This window comes from Microtus pennsylvanicus, chromosome 8, assembly GCF_037038515.1.
Source record: "Microtus pennsylvanicus isolate mMicPen1 chromosome 8, mMicPen1.hap1, whole genome shotgun sequence".
Lineage (NCBI taxonomy): Eukaryota > Metazoa > Chordata > Mammalia > Rodentia > Cricetidae > Microtus > Microtus pennsylvanicus.
In genome coordinates, this window is record NC_134586.1 from 31,844,467 (window position 1) to 31,863,379 (window position 18,913).

The 18,913-nt window shown below is 39.5% G+C and overlaps 1 protein-coding gene across 9 annotated transcripts in view; it reads right to left on the reverse strand.

Annotated features, from left to right (window-relative positions):
• Positions 1-18,913, reverse strand: part of Pparg (peroxisome proliferator activated receptor gamma) — a 131,608-nt gene that overhangs the window by 48,676 nt on the left and 64,019 nt on the right. For all 9 annotated transcript variants that reach the window (XM_075983111.1, XM_075983115.1, XM_075983114.1 and 6 more), the window contains 2 exons: positions 3,559-3,786; positions 2,041-2,210 (listed from right to left, as the gene is read on the reverse strand). In XM_075983111.1, coding sequence (XP_075839226.1) covers positions 2,041-2,210; positions 3,559-3,778 — 390 coding nt within the window. In that variant the 5' untranslated portion in view covers positions 3,779-3,786. The remainder of the gene's footprint in view (positions 1-2,040; positions 2,211-3,558; positions 3,787-18,913) is intronic.

The following is an 18,913-nucleotide window of genomic DNA, read 5'->3' on the forward strand; positions in this document are numbered from 1 at the left end:
ACAAGGCATGTGCCATCAGGCCAAGCATGTGCCATCAGGCCAAGCATGTGCCATCAGGACAAGGCATGTGCCATCAGGCCAAGCATGTGCCATCAGGACAAGGCATGTGCCATCAGGACAAGGCATGTGCCATCAGGCCAAGCATGTGCCATCAGGCCAAGCATGTGCCATCAGGACAAGGCATGTGCCATCAGGACAAGCATGTGCCATCAGGACAAGGCATGTGCCATCAGGACAAGGCATGTGCCATCAGGACAAGCATGTGCCATCAGGCCAAGCATGTGCCATCAGGACAAGCATGTGCCATCAGGACAAGCATGTGACAACAGGCCAAGCATGTGCCATCAGGACAAGCATGTGCCATCAGGACAAGCATGTGCCATCAGGACAAGCATGTGCCATCAGGACAAGGCATGTGCCATCAGGACAAGGCATGTGCCATCAGGACAAGGCATGTGCCATCAGGACAAGGCATGTGCCATCAGGCCAAGCATGTGCCACCAGGCCAAGCATGTGCCATCAGGACAAACTCATGAGCGGGCTTTAGTTTTTTAAGTGATAGCATCTCTTGCCAGGAGTGCTTTAAGGACTCATTTTGAAATTCAAGCCTTAGAGATGTAAGACCTTGGCTATCAACCTAGCCAAATCATTTTCTACACGAGGTGACTGGTAAAGCGTGTATGTGACTGGTAGGCTATGACTGAGAAAGTGGCAGAGGTGACTGGCTTGAATCTTTTTAACATATTTGATTGCTTTTGGGCTGAAAAAAAACCTTAGAGAAAGCTGAATTTCATTGTTTTACAGATGAGAAAATGATTGTATAATGTGGTTAAGTAATGGCATACCACACACACACATACACACATACACACACCCCACTACCATCACCACACCCCCACACACTTATACAATATCTGCTGGGGGTAAGAATTTAATAAAAACTAGTTTCCCTTTTTGGCCTATCATCCATCCAGAACCCAGAAGTGCTAACTCATGTCTACCTGGTATGCTTCATCTTTATTCCCCAGAAAAAGCTCAAGGAAGCAGTACTTATTCATTTAACTATGTTTTATTTTCTTTGAGATAGGGCTGGCTTGAAACTTGCTATGTAGACCAGGCTGGTCTTGAACTCACAGAAATGCTGATGCCTCTGTTTCTTAGTACTAGTATTAGTGGCGTGCACTACCGCACTTCCCAGTATTTATAAGGTAAGTACTGATGAACAATGTATTATATGGGCACATGATAGATTAAATATTATTTTATCCCTGAGTATGTTAAAGTTGTTTTAAACTGTATAAAAACACAAATGCATTGAAGCATTTTTCTTATAACTGGGGCAGCATATTATTAACTCTCTAAAGTATTCTTTCACAAAGGAAGTGCGTCATTGTCTCTTTTCACCTAATTACACAGGCTTAGGCTGTTGCTGAACTAAGGAAACACAGTACTAGCATAGGGCTTGGTAGGGACAAGCCTCACCAATCCACAATTTTGTTTCTCCTTTTGTAGTCTTCAGATGAAATACAGGGTCTTGCACCTGGTCTACCACTGAAGCCCTCACCCTCGTGACCCCATGCCTTTGATTCACATTTTCTACAGTCATAATGTAGAAATATGTTCAATATTACAGAATTAGTCTATGGATCAAGTGATACACATATATAATTTGTCAAATCTTACTTGTATAAGAGATTACATAACATGATGAAAAACACACTAGGGAAATCAGGAAATTTAGATACTGGTGCTGGCCCATCACTCACTGTCTTGCTGTGACACCTTGGACAAGTCCTTTTAAAAAATTCTGCAAGATACACGTAGATGGATGTCTCAAAGAGTCATTTTGGAGGAGAAGAGGGGCAGAGTAACCCTGCTTTTATCAGCTTTTCTTAGATTTCCAAATATTATATTACATGAAAAATGAGTTCTGCCAAAAATTACAATTTTATCTTAATTCCCCAGAGTGGGTTTACAACAGGAAAAGGGATAGGCAAAATTTCAGAAAATTCTTGGATGATTTTTAAAATCTGTCTTTACCTTGCATCCTTCACAAGCGTGAACCCCATAGTGGAAGCCTGACGCCTTATCCCCGCAGACTCGGCACTCAATGGCCATGAGGGAGTTGGAAGGCTCTTCATGAGGCCTGTTGTAGAGCTGGGTCTTCTCAGAATAATAGGGTGGGGATGCAGGTTCTACTTTGATTGCACCTGTGCATCGGAAAATTTGAGAAGATGGTTATCTCATGACAAACAATCCTAAAAGGGCACCGAGGCTTCCCATGGTGGCCTTCATATGCTCGTCCCATAACTTTACTATCTCGGAGAAGTGCTGGGGAGCATGAAGGCATCTGGTGCTCAGATAGGAAAAAGTAGACTTTATCATCTCAGGCAAGTCCCAACACCCCACACTCACCTGCACAAATAAAGCGGGAAGGGAATTAAGAGTGAGGGATTGAAGTCTGCCCCCTTGCTCCCCACAGACACTGCACATAGTTTGAAGCAGTGCAGTTTCTTTGGCAGGAGGATGGGCTGCACCTGGCACTCACTCTGTTATTATGGGTTTTATTGAAATGCTGCTCTTTAGAAGTAGTTTTAAACCTTCCTTGAAAAAGAAACACAGAAGGAGGAACATGGCTGAGAAAAATGTCACAGTGAGCCCAGCCCGAGGTGCCAGGTTATCAACAGGGTTGAGTCAAGAGGTGGTTTGTGAAGTGATCTCTGATAGAGAGCGGGAGAAACCTGTGTGAAGCAAGTGCCGCCTTTGCCGGTGGCTCAGGCCTAATGAATTTCCATATTAGGCTTTAACCCAGAACCACACAGATAAATATAACCACGTATACTATCTATCTAAAGAAAACAACTAGAAATTACAGGAAGTTCTTACTTATGATCAAGTAATGATTGCCACTGACACAGGGGTGACTCTGGAAAACCAGCACATCAGCCCACAAGATAAAAATCAAGGAAACAGCATCACAAAAATGATACTTTATCTTGAAAAGTTCAGTTCTGGCTTTTTTTAAAATCTGATGTTTGATGGTAATTTCCTTAATGGCATGATGATATGTCAATCAGCTACAGTGTTAAAATGTAAGTTTGTGCCCCAAACTAGGGTTTGGGGTAAATTTCACAAACTACAGATCAGAAAAAAAGATATCAACTGTAATAGTAACTTAGGGATGACCAGTCACAAAAGTTGGTCTACAATCATGACGATAACTCATAAGAAGCTGGGAGCATGCAGTTTACACGATGGACTCTCAGCCTAAGACACAACTGACAATGTAATCAGGTTAGAAATGCTCTTTAGAAGGTATCAAGAAAGGAAAGAAGGAGGGAGGGAGGGAGGGAGGGAGGAGAAGGAAAGGGAAAAGAGGTTGGAACAGACATTCATGTACTGGCTTCTTTTTGGCCTCTCAAATACTCAAACTTCAAGGGCAATGCATAAATGAGAGATGATGCTTTCTCTTTGGAGTTCTAATCTCTGGAGCATCTATCCCAGGGTATTCAGAGATTTGTCTAATTCCAGTATTAGGAGTTTGGAAAGCGAACGTACTTTGGTATTCTTGGAGCTTCAGGTCATATTTGTAATCAGCAACCATTGGGTCAGCTCTTGTGAAGGGAATATCCTCATAGTGTGGAGCAGAAATGCTGGAGAAATCAACTGTGGTGAAGGGCTTGATGTCAAAGGAATGGGAGTGCTCATCCATCATAGAGAGGTCCACAGAGCTGATCCCGAAGTTGGTGGGCCAAAATGGCATCTCTGTGTCAACCATGGTAATTTCTGAAATGGAAAAAGAACAAGGTGTGAGTCAAGTTCTGGAGGAGAGAGCAGTCCTCTAGGGACATACAGAGAGGGAGCTGAGTTTATACCCAGTGAGGGAGGAGTGCATTGCTGCCTTCCTAGCACCCTCCAGGTGGCTTTACAGGGAGAAGGAAGTCAGCTTTCACCCGAGTATACTAGCAGACACCCTACAGTGTGTAGCTACATGGAACAAATCAATCTAAATGTGAGCTCTGCTCACACTGTCTGCTCCAGCAGGTCAGCTGGATCTGATAATGGTTATTTTTCTTACTTCATATTGCTTCCACTTTTATTAAGATATAACTGATAAGATATTTAAATGATCACCATAGTATTCTTTTGATATATGTATACACTGTGAAATAATTACCATCATCAAATTAATTAAAATATTCCTCACTTTATAGAATTTTCTTTGTTTGTGTTGAAAAAACTTAAGGTTTGCTTCCTTAGCCAATTTCAACCATAGGATACAGTATTCCTAACTGTAGTCAGCAGTCAGCTTGTTGTCCATCAGGTCTCCAGAGCCTAATGGAAACTCTGGCCAGCCTTCCCATTTTCCTTATGCCTAGCCCTTGGCAATCAGCAACAGTGTATGGGATTTGTTTTCCTGCGTCTGGTTTATTTTCCTTAGCACGTTTCTTTGGGTCATTTATATTGCTACAAGGGACAGAATTTTCTCCTTTCTAAAGGCCATACAGTACTCCAGTATAGTATGAGTGTGTGTGTGCACATGCATATGTATGTGTGTACATTCTGCATATGTGTGTATCTACATACCACAAAGTTTTTTTGTTTGTTTTTACCTGTTCATGTGTCTTAGACTCTTACGTTGATTTCATCTCTCGGCAATAGCCAATAGTGTCATAATGAAATCTTGACACAGTGATTTTAGTTTCCTGGCCATATGTCTAGCAGAGGTACTGTTAATTACATGGAAATTCTACTTTTGGATTTCTGAGGATCTCCACTTGTGTCCTATAATGGCTTCGCAGTACACCGTATATATCCCTAAAAAGGTTTCTGTTGCTCGATAGTCTTTCTTCTCTTTATGGGTCAGCCATTCTAACAGGCATGGAACAGTATATTTTATTGTAGTTTTGATTTGCATTTTCCCCAGGGATTAGTGATGTTGAACACTTTTTCATACACCTGTTGACAATTTGTATGTTTTCTTTTTAGAAATGGCTACGAATATTCTTTGTGCATTGTCTTGGACTGAGCTCTTTGGTGTTTTGTTACTGACTTGCATTTCTCTTGTGTTTGTGTTCATCTGTGTGTGCATGTGTGTGTGTGTGCACTCACACACACATGTATCCCTGTGCATGTGCATGGGAGGTGTCATCCTCAGGCACATCTTTCACAGCCTTTGAGATGGGGTCTCTTGTGGCCTGAAGTTCACAGTTAGGCTAGAATGACTGGAGTTAAGATCCAGAGATATTTTTTTCCCCACTTCCCAGGAGTACAAGTGTGTACTAGTATGCCTGGTATTTTTATGTGGGTTCTGGGAATTGAACTCAGTTTCTTATGCTTACAAGCACTTTACTGAGTCATTCTTCTCCCAGTTCTGTGTATTTGAGATTCTTTTCTCTCTTTCCTCTCTCCTCTCTCTCTCTCTCTCTCTCTCATTTTTTCTTTTCACTTCTCCCTCCCAGGTACTGAGATTAAAAGTGTGTGCCACCATGCCTGGCTCTTTTTTTAAAATTTATTTTTATGTGTATGAGTGTTTGCCTATATGTATGTATGTGTACCATGTAAATGCCCAGTGCCTGTGGAGGCCAGAAGATTGTGCCAGATCCCCTAGAACTGTAGTTACTGGCAGTTATGAACTGTCATGTAAGTGCCGGGAACCGAACCAGGGCCCTCTGGAAGAGCACCAAGTGTGCATTTTTCTAAGTCTGATTCGCCATAGTAAGTAAAAAAAAAAAAAGCTCTGATCCATTTGGGGCCCAAGTACTGGATATGAACTGTGAGTCAGTGGTTAGTACAGATTATAAATCTTGATGCAATTGTAAGTCTGACTTAGTTCACTTGAAATGAGATCACAATTCAAAGTGGTGCCTAGAAAAATAATTACTCTAAATGCTCCAGAGCTATGTACATTCAAGGTTGTTAACCCTGGTGACAAAGAAATGACCTCATAAAGTTTTATCTTTGCTATAGTCATATTGGCACCATTTGACAAAGGTTTTACTTACAATAGGTGCTCATTAAATATTTACCTTTAAACATTAAATGACTTGATGGTTTGAGGAAAGTGTGAACTTTTAGCAAAGGGGTCAGGGAAGGAGAGAAGCAAACAGACCCACTGAGTACCTACTGTATGCCAGACACATCTACCTTTTTTTCCACGTGTGCTGAAATATTCTCACTTTATAGATTAATAAGACAGGACTTGACCTGTAAGGTTACATGACTTGCCCAAGGTCCATGGACTAGGTAGGTGTGGACAATTCAAACTGAAGGCTGACTCAGAAACTCTATCCTTTCAAATAATGTCTCATTGATAAAAATGTTCTGGAAGATGGACTCTTCTCACAAGGGAATGGTCCTCTTGCTTTTTTTCTAGCATGCATTTTTTTTTCCACAAAGGCTGCATGGATGAAGAGGTTCATCTATAGTCTTCACGAGAAACGAAATGCCTCGTAGACACAAATAAGGAGACTGGCTTTGTGGATGTGCTCTGTGACTGCAAGAGGGCTCATCAGGCAACGTTTGGGTTCCCATGCCAGATATCTGCATAGTAAGTACCCAAACAACCTTCAGTTATCTGTGCTACGGTATAAACACTGCACACCAAAAAAGAGGAATGTGCGTTGGTGATAACTTAGAGGACGCCATGGTCTCTGTGACATCTAGAAAGAAGTCTTTGCTCCTTATTAGCAGGAGCACCATCAAACTATGCTGTTTGCTTCAAAATCCATCTACATGGACCCAGACCAAGTCACTGCATTTACTTTGCTGCTCTCCTTAGAATGTTTAATTTTCATTTCTCTATGTCCTTACCCTTTGCTATCAGTCATTTTCATTTCAAAAGGTATCTCTTCTTGTCCAGAGAGTAATATCCTTAAAGTTGGATGTTTCTCTTGACATCTATCGTGAGTTAAAGGTAGTGGGTATGCCTCTGTATAGACACTGAGAAGTGAAAATAAGGATGGAATACTAGGTTGCAGAAAAATTGGTCATTCATCATTTTATTGGTTAACTTCTTTTTCTGTTTGGGGATGGAATCCAGGACTTTGCACATGCTAGGTAAATGCTCTACCATTTTCTTAGCCTTCCATGTGAGCAGGGGCTTTACAAGTGTGCACTATCAGGTCTGGCTTTACAGGCTTTAAAAATACTTTTCAGGTTTATATAAAATTAAGTAAAAGGAAAGCTATTATATAGAATCTTACCTTCTGAGACAAAGGGTGTCCCCCCCTGCCACTAACCTGTGCTATTGTGGCACATCTGTGACAAGTAACAAGCCAGTATGGATATGCTCATATGAACTAAAGTCATGTCTACTTACACACTGTATGTAGATAAGTCTAAGGACGTTAGCAGGAGTATAATGTGATGTGTCTATCATTACAGTACCATACAGAACTAGTGCTCTGTCCTAACCAACTCCTGCATTCCCACATCCACCCTCCCCTTCCCTTAAAGAATGCGGTTTCACTGAGCTCTGTTATTAAGGATGTGTTGTCAGGGAAGCAGGACAACAGCACCTTGCATCTCAGCTTGGCATTAGAAGCCCTCCATGGCACATCTACAACTTGCTTTTTCAGACCTTTTCCCATACTTGGCATGTACTACCTCTAGATGTGCCACACTGTCTACCTGCCCTGCAGTCTCTACTCTTGCCCTTCTTCATAGATGCAGGTTCCTGAGGTCACTGTATCTTTTTCCTATCTTTCGTTTCTGTGCACCACACTCTTCCTTGTCTTTCAAAGGTAAATACTACTTTCTTCATGAAACCTTCCGTGAATCATCCTCTTCTTCAATGCTGACATAATTTCTGATCTGTTTAAGTATCTATGCTATAGATACAACATATCTATATAATATATAATACTATAGCTATAAATTCGATAGCCTCTATAGCATTTACATTTTCATTTTGTCTGGAATGAAGAGACACATTATCATCCGGTTTTCCGTTAGTCCTTCTGCATGGTTGTTGTGTTCTAAACACTTGCTAATTAAGTAATAATGTTATCTGGAGAAGAATAGAATGACTTCTCATTTTGCTGAGAAGAAAGAAGAAAATTAAGATACTTTCTCAGTGGCTTAGTTTTGTCAAGATGTAAGCTCTCCTGAAAAGATTAAGCTTTGATGTTATAACTAAGACACAACATGAGCTCAAAACCTGTCTCCAACTCTTTGGGGACTATCAGGAAGATTAGAACTAAGTTATTTTTTTCTTCTTTTGTCATACTGGGCACTGAACCTGGAATTGTCCATATGATAGATAAGTGCTTTACTACTGAGTTATGCCCTAGCCCAGGTTTCCTTATTTTTCTAGGAAGGGAGGCAAAGGAAGAAAGAAAAGCATTTGCCTCTTCATCTTTAAGAAGACATATTGCTAACACACATTATTTCCTCTCCCTCTCCTTTTTCTGTAATTCTGGGACACCTTGACCTGAACAGTATTACTCCATGGACATGATTACTGAGAGGGACGGGATCCAAACATGCTTTATTTTACTTTGACTTAGAGATGGTCCAGGAAAGCTGCTTCTTATTTTGTCTTTAGAAAACATAAGCTTCTGTTGCTGCCAAGCTGTAAGTCAAGTAGGTGTTTTTTGTTACTCCGTGCAATTATCCATGAAAGAGCAAATGGACAAAATATTTGCATGAACAACAGCCCTTCTTAGGAATAATTCATTGTCTTAACTTTCCAGCTGGGTGACATGAGTCCTGTTGCCTCAGGGCTTATCCTTCAATTTCACAACCTTTCAAGAAAGTCTTTAGACACACTTTGTGTGCAATGACACAGCTCTACGCTGTTTCTCTTTGACCGTCAAACTTGGCTTTCAATTCTGTTATGGTTAATGAGCAGCCTTCTCACACTACTCCAAATTATAATGCATTTCAAACAAAAGTGTAATCGATTTCACGCAAGAGTAAAGTGACTTCTCTAATCGAATAGGCTCTAGTTGGGAGTATGGAAGTGGGTCAGAAAGATATCAGATTATGAAATCAAGCACCAGGACTATATGGTTTGCCTTTGGGATATTATGTTGTTCTCTAGGGAAAGAATTCTACTAGAAACCTGGGGAGGGTTGGGGTGTGATTTAGTGAGAGTTTGCCTGGCACAAGTGAAGTCCCAGGTTCAGTCCCCAGTACAGAAAAAAAAAAGGTACATGACATCACATCTATACGATGATTGTTTTAAAACCTAGGGTGTAAGTTCTATAGAGGTTGGGGTTGTAGCTCAGTGGTAGAGCGCTTGCTCAGCACGTACAAGATCCTGGATTCAATTTCCAGCACCGAAAGAGAGGGGGAGAAAGGACACCTGAGCTAATGTTTCAGCCCTCAGTATTTACAGTGCTTGATTAAGAGCCCCGAGTCTTGGATACCGGACTGAAATGATCTCTTTTACTCCTTGCAACAGCTCTGCACAGGATACTCAGAATGCTTTCATTGGTTTGCTTTTTTTTTTCTGTTTTGACAGGGTCTTACTGCGCAGCTCTGGCTGCCTTGGAACTCGCTTTGTAGAATAGACTGTCCTTAAACTCACAGAGTTCCTCCTGCCTCTGCCTCTAGAGAACTGGGATTACAGGGATGTGCCACCAAGTACTCAGAATTCTTAAAGACGAGTAATCAAACACTGATGATATATCTTAGTGACAAAACACATGCCTAACATATATGCGGCTGAGTTCTAAGCCTAGCTCTGAAAGCTTTGAGGGAAATATGGCACAAATACAAAAGTAATTTGTGGACAATTATTAGCAAGAGCTGGGTGTTGAGCACAAAGGTCTGAAACTCTGTGCTCACACATTTAACCTCTTAAACTAAACCATTCTGCCTAGGAAAATATCTCTCTTTCTGATCTTCCAGATTTACACTAACCATCAACACATTTTTTATTAAAAATTAATTAATTTTTTAAAATTTAATTTTATGTTCCAACCATAGTTCTCTCTCCCCCCATACTCCCCTCCCCTTTCCCCATCACACCCCCATCTATTCCTCCCAATGGGTAAGAGCTCCCATGGGGAGTCAACAAAGTCTGGCACATTAAGTTGGGGTAGGACCAAGCCCCTCCCCATTGCATTAAGGCTGAGAATTGTATCCCAATATAGGGAATGGGCTTCAACAAACTAGCTAATGCACCAGGGATAGATCCTGGTCCTACTGCCAGGGGCCCCTCAGTCCAAGCTTCCTTCGATAGCTCAGTTGGTAGAGTGGAGGACTATGGTGAATGGTCATCAACCATTTCAACAGCTCCTGCTGGACCAGGCATGACACAGGATGCTGGTGATAAAGAATAACTTAGAGAAATATATTCAGAGGGTAACGAAGCAGTGTGGCAACATCTCATAGAATCTCTAGAGCTTAGTGACTTGGTTAGCAATGACTTTCAAGAGACATTCAACCATGGATTTTCAATGTCTTCTTGTTTTAGTTATTGTCATGATACTCACAAGTATGGTTCCTACTTGTTTACTCAGCCAACCCTTCCTTAATGATATATGTAAATCACAGCATAGTACAAACGAACTTGGGAATTATATGGTTCCTTTCCCATCAATGAACTAACATCCAGAGATAAAAATCTTCCAAAAACATTACAGGGGAAAAAACTATTTTGTAGTAATTGTTGTTTCCCATTTAACAGTAAAAGAACATGGGCATAATGATCGGCTTATGAATACAGTCAGTAAGAGACTGGGTGGGCAAGAAAACATCTTTTCTGTCTCCTGGCCCAGAACCCTTTGAACTTCATGGTGTTCTTACTATATTGATATAATATGTTGAAAAAGAGACTTTTATCCTAAGCCAATTTTTATAGATCAAGATGTATTTGGTCTTAATTAATATATACGAGTCACCATCAAATTTCAAAAGCCTCATGCAAGAAACCATTTTACCAGATGACAGACTGTCACAGAATAAAATACAGAAGAAATATGCAACATAACTATTCCTGTTCTGGCTTGAATGTGAAATGTACCCTACAGGATCACATGTTGAAGCACTTGGTACCCAGATAGCATGCACAGTTTTGGGACCTTCAAGAGGTAGGGCCTACCTGGAGCAAGTAGGCTGTTGACTGATGAGCCTTGAGACTCACTTCATCCTTTATTTAGTCTTTTTCTGCTTCCTGTTCCCTCGAGGCGTGAGGACTTGAGAAGTCTGAACTGCCTACTGACATTTCTAGCCATAGTGATACCTTCTCAAACCAGGATCCCCAATAAATCCTTCTTTTTCTAGGTCATTTCTTGCCAAGCATTTGGTCACAGTGAAGAGAAAAATATGCACTACTAACAAAAATAATAACCTCCAAATGAGTGGGAAGGTTAAAGGAATGATTCATCTAATAGGTTCAGCATTGTGGTGATCTGAGTTGTCACATAATAAATACAGATAACCTTTTCTGTTACTTTTGTAGGTTGTTGTTCTGAACATTATCAATAAAGAAGGAAGGAGCATTGCTATGTCCAATGCCCAGATTCAAATTCTGCCTTGGAGGTCTTAGTTTCATGATCTCTCTACAGCTAATTTTGCCATCTCACTCTGTTCTGAAGACTAATGAGATAATATACATAAAACACCTAGCATGGGGACGGATACTTATTAAGCTCTAAATAAACAATAGTGGTAATTTTTGTACATATTAGTAGCCAGAGTCCCATCGACGTATAAAAGGTGGGCTAAAAGCCTCCAAAGTGGCCTCTGGGGGACAGGAAGAGGAAGAAACACCAGCAGAGTTCTATTGTTCGAATAGAACTATGCCTAAAACAGATGTCCTGTTTTAAAAACCTGTGGTAAAGGAGAGTGAGTGCCTGGCTCTTCAAAGTTACTCACTCCAAAGCTTAATTGTTCCTTTGTGGCAGGGAAAGTCTTTCTTATTTGGCATCCCCCCAACTGTATTATACATATGCTAATGATGTTCCTTTAAAAATCATTACACAGAAAAATATAAGGTAGTCAAGCAAATTTAGAATGCCTATGTTAGGCAAGGTTGAACATGTTGTCTGCAAGACTTAAACTCATGATTCACACTCAGGGAAAGAAACATGCAGTATTACAGTTTAATGTTTGAAGGACAACTGCTTATGAAACCACAGTCTACTGATATTGGAGCTTTTAACTATTCCTTTCAAAATTATTGCAGTGTAATCATGGCCAACCAACTTAACTCCAAACTACAGGAAACTACACTGTGGAGGTGAGAGGAGAAAAAGGTGTATTTGGAAAAGGCAACACTGTAGTAAAAAGGTTGAAGGCTTATGTTCTATAGTAAGAGATTAACAGTTGGGAACACAGTATAAAAATTAGCAGCCAAGCACATGATTCTCAAGACATGGAGGTGAATGCCAAAAGAGAACTCTGTAGTTAAATATCAGTACTTTTGAAACAGAATTATTTTGGTGGGGATCTCTATTATTTTAATTAAAATCTTTATGCTGACCGATTTCTAAAAAATGATGTCTTCATTTGATTACATTAAAAATTAATTTATTTTTAACTCTACCACTGAACTATATCCCAACCTCTTAAACACTTATAACTGTAGTATTTTCCCATGATTTCACCTAACAAGTAGGAGTAAATCTATTCCTTGCATGTACTTTGTGTTATTAAAAAGGAATGCTTGTGTAATAATATAGAAAAGTAGAAAAGATATATCAAAATAAAAGCATAGATTAAAAGATGACTCTCCTTCTGAGTAACATCCTTATAAAATAAAAGTCTATTTATTTACTTTAAAGAATTGTGGGCATCTATGTGTGTGTGCACCCCTGCTCACCTGTACCCATGTGTTCAGGAGCCCGGTTATGTGTGGGAGCCAGAGGAAAATGTTGGATGTCGCCTTCAGGACATCACTCACCCTAGTTTTAACACAGGTTCTCTCACTAGTCTGGAGCTCACCATTAATTAGGTTAGTGTGACTGACCACTGAGCCCCAGGGATCTATCTGCTCCTGCCCCCTCAGCAGTGGGATTACAAATGTGTGTCAGATTTTTAAAAATGTGGGTTCTGGGGATTAACTCAGGTTGTGCCTTCTAGGTAAGTGCTTTTATCAAGTGAGCCACTTCCTCAACCCCGGCATCAACTTTCTTCTCCTTAGTGTCATAGGCCTTTCTTTACCAAAGGAGGAAAATGACTCTGAATTTCATTCAGAGAAGCATAATTTAATAATGATAGCTAACAATTTTTAATCACTTAAGCAGCAGGCATTATATCTTATGCCCATCTTGCATGTACTTTTGTGTATGACACATAAAGTATAATTTGCATTTAAAACGGTCCAGGAAGTTATATATAGTTATTACCACCTAATAGTGTTAAAAATAGGCTTAGAGTTAAGTAAATTTCATAACATTACATAGTTAATTGATATTACAGCAGGAATTTAAATAGAAAGGTTTAGAGATGAATTCTATGTTGTGCCATGTGTTTATTTTATATAAGAAAACATAAGTAGACATTCTGCTGTCTACTTAGGACTGTAATAAAAGTCAAACCCAGTGTTTCTCTGACTTGATTTCCCACTAGTGGATTTGGCAGAAGATGAAGCATCAAATATGTATATCTATTTGAATATTTCTTTATAATAGCAAATAGTATACAAAACAGTTCCAGGACAGCCAGGACGTACACAGAGAAACCCTGTCTCAAAAAAAAAAAAAACCAACACCCTCCCAACAACCCCCCCAAAAAAGACCTTTATCAGATGTATTTTTTACAATTATTTTTTTGACGGTTTGTACAGAGCTACAGTCAAGAATGTTTCAGAGGAAAAGTACCTGTGGAAGAAAAGGAGCTGAGGGAGAAACACCAGGCAGGACAATGCATAGAACATTGGGGGGGGGGCTAGAAAGAATGTCAGTGATGTTGAAACACAGCCAAGGGGAGATGGACAGGAGAAGAAAGGAACTGTAGAAGTCTCCTGGGGTGGGGAGACAGTTTTCATTACCTCTGAATTGGAGCCTCTAAAGGGTGTTGAGCTAGGGACAAGCCCGACTTTTTTAACACGATGGATAAGAGGTGGGTGGAAAATAATATTTGGAGGAATGACAGACACATTAAACATACAAACAAATAAAATCTGTCAGGAGACCACTTTCTAGTGCAGAGGCAGTATATTGGATCAGGCTTTGGCAGCCTCGGAGGTAGAGGAGAGAGCACATTTTCAGACTGGAGGAGACAAGAACCATAGACGTGGCTTTTCAGAGAAAAATTCATGCTTCCAATTGGAAGAAAGCTTCCAATTCACAGGTTGAATAGGTTGAAGTTCCCTGAACCTGACCTTGAAAAACAGGGAGGGTTTGACAACTGGGAAAGGCTTTTAAGGACATACTAAACTTGGAGGCAAGAGGGAATGTGGGTCTATTTTTGCAAAATGAAATTGTCTGAAGAGGGCTTGACAGGTCCCTTCCTGGGATATGGTGGGAAGGAAGGTAAAATATAAGAAGTGGAGCCATGCTAGCAAAAGGCAGTGAAAGCCAGGCAAAGGTATGGACTTCACAACACTATGATGCCTTGCAAGCAGTGGATACTCAGTAATAGTCAAGACTGCTGGAGACAGCTGTAGGGCTGCTCATCTGCCAGTCTAGTGTGGACATAAGAGCTTCTGCCCGGGAGAGCAGCTGAAAGGCCACACAGGAAGCCTGGCACAGACTGAGAAGGGGTAACTCACGTGTACCTGATAGTTGACTGTTTAAAATCTACTTTATGGTGTTAACCACACATGGTGCTTTCCACATGAGGGCACCTTAATCTTGTGTTGGCAATCTCTTATTCAAATAAAAATTACATGGGTCTAAAGCACTGTGTGTTCAAATAGCCACGTGACCTCCATTCTGGAGTTGTGAGAGTGGGATTGCAGCTGCTGTTAGTTGCACATGCAATTTCTGTGTTTGTAAATCAGCTACAGGCACAAAACTGTGTATTCAAAGGAAGGAGCATCCCAGTAGAAATGTACAGAAACTAGATTCTATTCAAAGGACTCCAACACTTTATCAAATATATTTTCATAAACACTCGGCACCAGTAGATAGACAGGAAGCAGCCACTAACTTTTATATCGCTCTAGTGTGTCCAAAGAAGCTAAAATAATGAAACTGTGAGTCAGTTGTGGTCCCTCAATTCAGTGAAGAAATTTACTCAGCCCAGATATCCTCTGAATGCATACATAACAAGATAGTGTGATTTTAGGATTTCTCCAGCATTACTTCTTCAGGCCAAAGGTATAACTAAGGGAGTGTACTCACGGACACAATGAGCTGACAATATTAGAGCTATGATTGTATTTTTTGTTAAAGAGATCATATTTTATACCACATATTTTCCACTCATATTTTACTACATATTTTGCACTCACATTTTAGCACTTTGAGAGAATAACTGCTTTTAGGTTACTTTCAAGACCAACTATGATGGGATTAACAAAAGTCAGCCAGTTGTGGCGGGCCTGCCTGAGCCTAGCACTAAGGAGGAAGAGGCAGAAAGAGTGTGGATTTAAGGTTTGATAGCAAGACCCTGCTTTAAAAAAATGTACTTTCTTGTACAATTCTTTCACAATTTTCAAATACTTTAATTCCACAAATATTGAGAGAATATATGAGAATTGACCATTTTAGGAAGATACCAAGTCTAGAAATCAACTTAACTCAAGTCTTAGAGTTTAAGAAAGAAGTTCAAAACAGTTAAATTGAAAATACAGACAGAACTAGAGCCAAGTTAAAGAAAAACTTAATACCAACAACTACAGAATTCTCTAAAAATGCCTTGAATTGTTTTTCATTCTTCACTTCTGGGGATGGAACCAGGGTTTTTGTGCATACAAGGTAAGTACCTTCCCCCCAAGCTATATTCCAGTTATCTGAATTGCTATTGCACGGGAGATTATGAAATTCGGAGTTGTATCAATAATCTAAATTTTTTCTGGACTTTCACTTCAACAAATAAAGACTATCAGAACTTTGACAGTTTTTTTTAAAAAAAATGTCACTGAGGAAAAAGATGAACAATTACTGCTTCCATTTAAACTCGGAGAATAATTTCAATTTTGGGCAGTTTGTTTTCTTCAAAGCTGAATGTTAATGCAGTGGGAAGCAATTTCCCCATCTTAAACACAACAAAACAAAGCAATGCAAGGCTGGAGATAAAGCTCAGTGGTAGAGAACCTGCCTGGCAAACACAACTCCTGAGGTCCATCCCTAGTACTGTAAAGGTTTTTGTTATTGCTGTTTTTTTTTAAAGATGAGATATAGAGCTGTTTTCATCAAGCTTGTATTTCCTTTTTAAAGCACTCATGAGGGGAGGTTCATAAAGATGCCCCATTTTTAGCATTGGCAGGATAGTAGTGAGCATAGCTGTAAAAAGAGGCCTTTTTATTAAAAAAAATGCTACTCATTTTAGTGCAAAGTAGATGATTCCAGGTTGTTTTCCATATTCTTTAAACTGCTTTAAAAATCAGATACTCTATTCTCAAAGTTTTCTGTTTCATTCTCCAGTAACAAATATGACAAGACTGAAAACAATAAACTTCACAGAGGGCTTTAGATCTGCTTTTATAAACACTGTGCTATTCAATCTTCACAGTAACCCCATTAAAATAAGGCCCAAAAGGAAAAAGGAAAAGAACCTGCTCCATTCACAAAAATTGTATGTAGGCAAAATAGGACTGGTCCTTACATTTTGGTCCTTTTAACCTTCTGGCCAGGTAAGAACTTCAATTATCTGTTTTTAGCATACCATTGCCTAGAGCCCCTTACACAGTTTAAACGTCCCCCATAGAAGTGTATGTAATCAACACTGCTCCATCTCTGTGGGACTCTGGTTTCGAAGGGCTCTATTGCAGCATTTGTCATGTCTCTGAGGCGCACTTCCATTGCTCAATCAGATCCAGAGGACAAGTGTCATCATCCTTCAAGCTCTGGTGCAACAGCCGAAAATTATAGAATCCACACAGGACTGAATCTGGCACTCAGAGCGGGAGGCGTATTGAGCATGAGCCTGAGGAAGCGTCCCTTCCACTGTGCCAATTTTGATTAGTGGAAATCAGAGCCAGCACGAGGTTACTTAGGGTTGCCTGAAGAACTCTTGATGAACAAGAAAAGGAGTGGGATGAAAGGGACAGAATGCTCATGGAGCCTAGGAAAAAATGTACAGATGTTCTCTTTGGGTATAATGGCTAACTAGGAGACTTTAACTTCATGGATATGACCAATGCAGCTGTATCTCTAGGACCAAAACTAAACATGTAGGCTTTCTTTTCTTTTCTTCAGTAGCAGTACCCAGCTACAGTACCACCACCCAATTTACTTTGCTTCAGATGCGGAAGAATGAACACACCTAAGCCGATGGTCTAGGTCAACGATAGAATCTCTATGACACTTCATCAGTGCTGGCTTTAGACAGCTAATGATGATTGCAAACTTGATCTATTTTCAAGTTTATCTGTCTGTTTTAGCAGGAGTGGAATAAATATTTTATGATCAACCACAAAACACAATAGAAGTAACAAACAGGTTGCTGAACTTTAGTAGCTCAAATTAATATTTTAATAACTTAAAAAAATCAGATACTATCCCCAACTCTTGTTCATGATAGATCCTCCTAGCCCAGTCTCCCAAGTAGCTGAGACTACAAGCCACAGCATCACACCTGGCAAATGATTCTATTTTGTACCACTTTAATGAAGAAAGAAAGTCTTATGTTAGTATACTAGAGAGATTTCAGACTCAGAGAAATTACATTTAGGACAAAGTCATGGCATCAAAATAGAGACTGGTACAGAATAAAAATCTTAAATCATCTAACCATCCCTTGCCATAAGCAGCACTTACCCTGGAGTCAACCTAAAATATTTATTGTGCTACATTTTAGACAAGTTCTTTTCAAAGAGATAAAACCACCAAAGTTGGAATCTACTATTTCATAATGTAGGCAGGATGTTTTGCCCTGAGGCAGGCTAAAACTAATATGGATATCTTTTATAGCTTACAGCAAAATAGAATATTTTATAGAATATAATGAAACTAAACTCCTGTATAAAAAACTCAGGTGACAAAATTATACACTGAGTTAATGGCAGAACTGGGGGTCAGATCAGGGATAGAGAGTCATTCAATCCTGAGTTGGGTTCTTAGCATATACACAAAAACAAAAGCAGAATAAAATTTCAGGAAACATTTTTTGCACTCTCAAAACTGATATTTTTAAAATTGTGACATACATGTTCAAACTTTAGGCTTCCAGAAAAATTAAAGGGCAAAATTATTAATTTTAACCAACAGATTATTTTAATGCTTTCACACTTCCATTGTAAAACACAAGTCACTCTACTCAAACAACCTAGTTTATATTCAATCTATGAGATGAGAAAAATAAACAAACACTAAACTAAATAAGAAATGATACAAAATAGAAGAAGTTGTGCTTAAGAAACTCCAGTAGAAGGAGCTATAGAAATAGAGAACATAACATTTTGCAATGGGCAAGAAGAAAAGGGTGGAAAAGGAGACTTTTGTCCCTGCACAACAAATCTAAATAGAAGTGATGATGAATTATTAGTTTAGCATGTGTCTAGCCTTACAGAGACCTCTGAAGAAATGAGGGCAGATTGTTAGTTTAGCATGGATCTAGCCTTACATTTTCCTTGTGTGTAAAGTGAGAGGCCTAGAACAGATATTCTTCAATTCAGCTCAGAGCATCCTAAAAATTCTAAAAAAAGAATCTAATATGTTCCTATGCTCTTGAAGAAAAATAAAAATTCTACAAGAGGGATAAGAACTGCTATGAAAGATATCTAACACAATAAAAGAGGGAAAACTGATTTTTCAAGTGTCCTAAAATGCTCACACATATTTTTGGGACATGTATGCAAATGCAGGAAACAAAAATGAACAGGTCTGATTTTGTATATCAAAATATCATC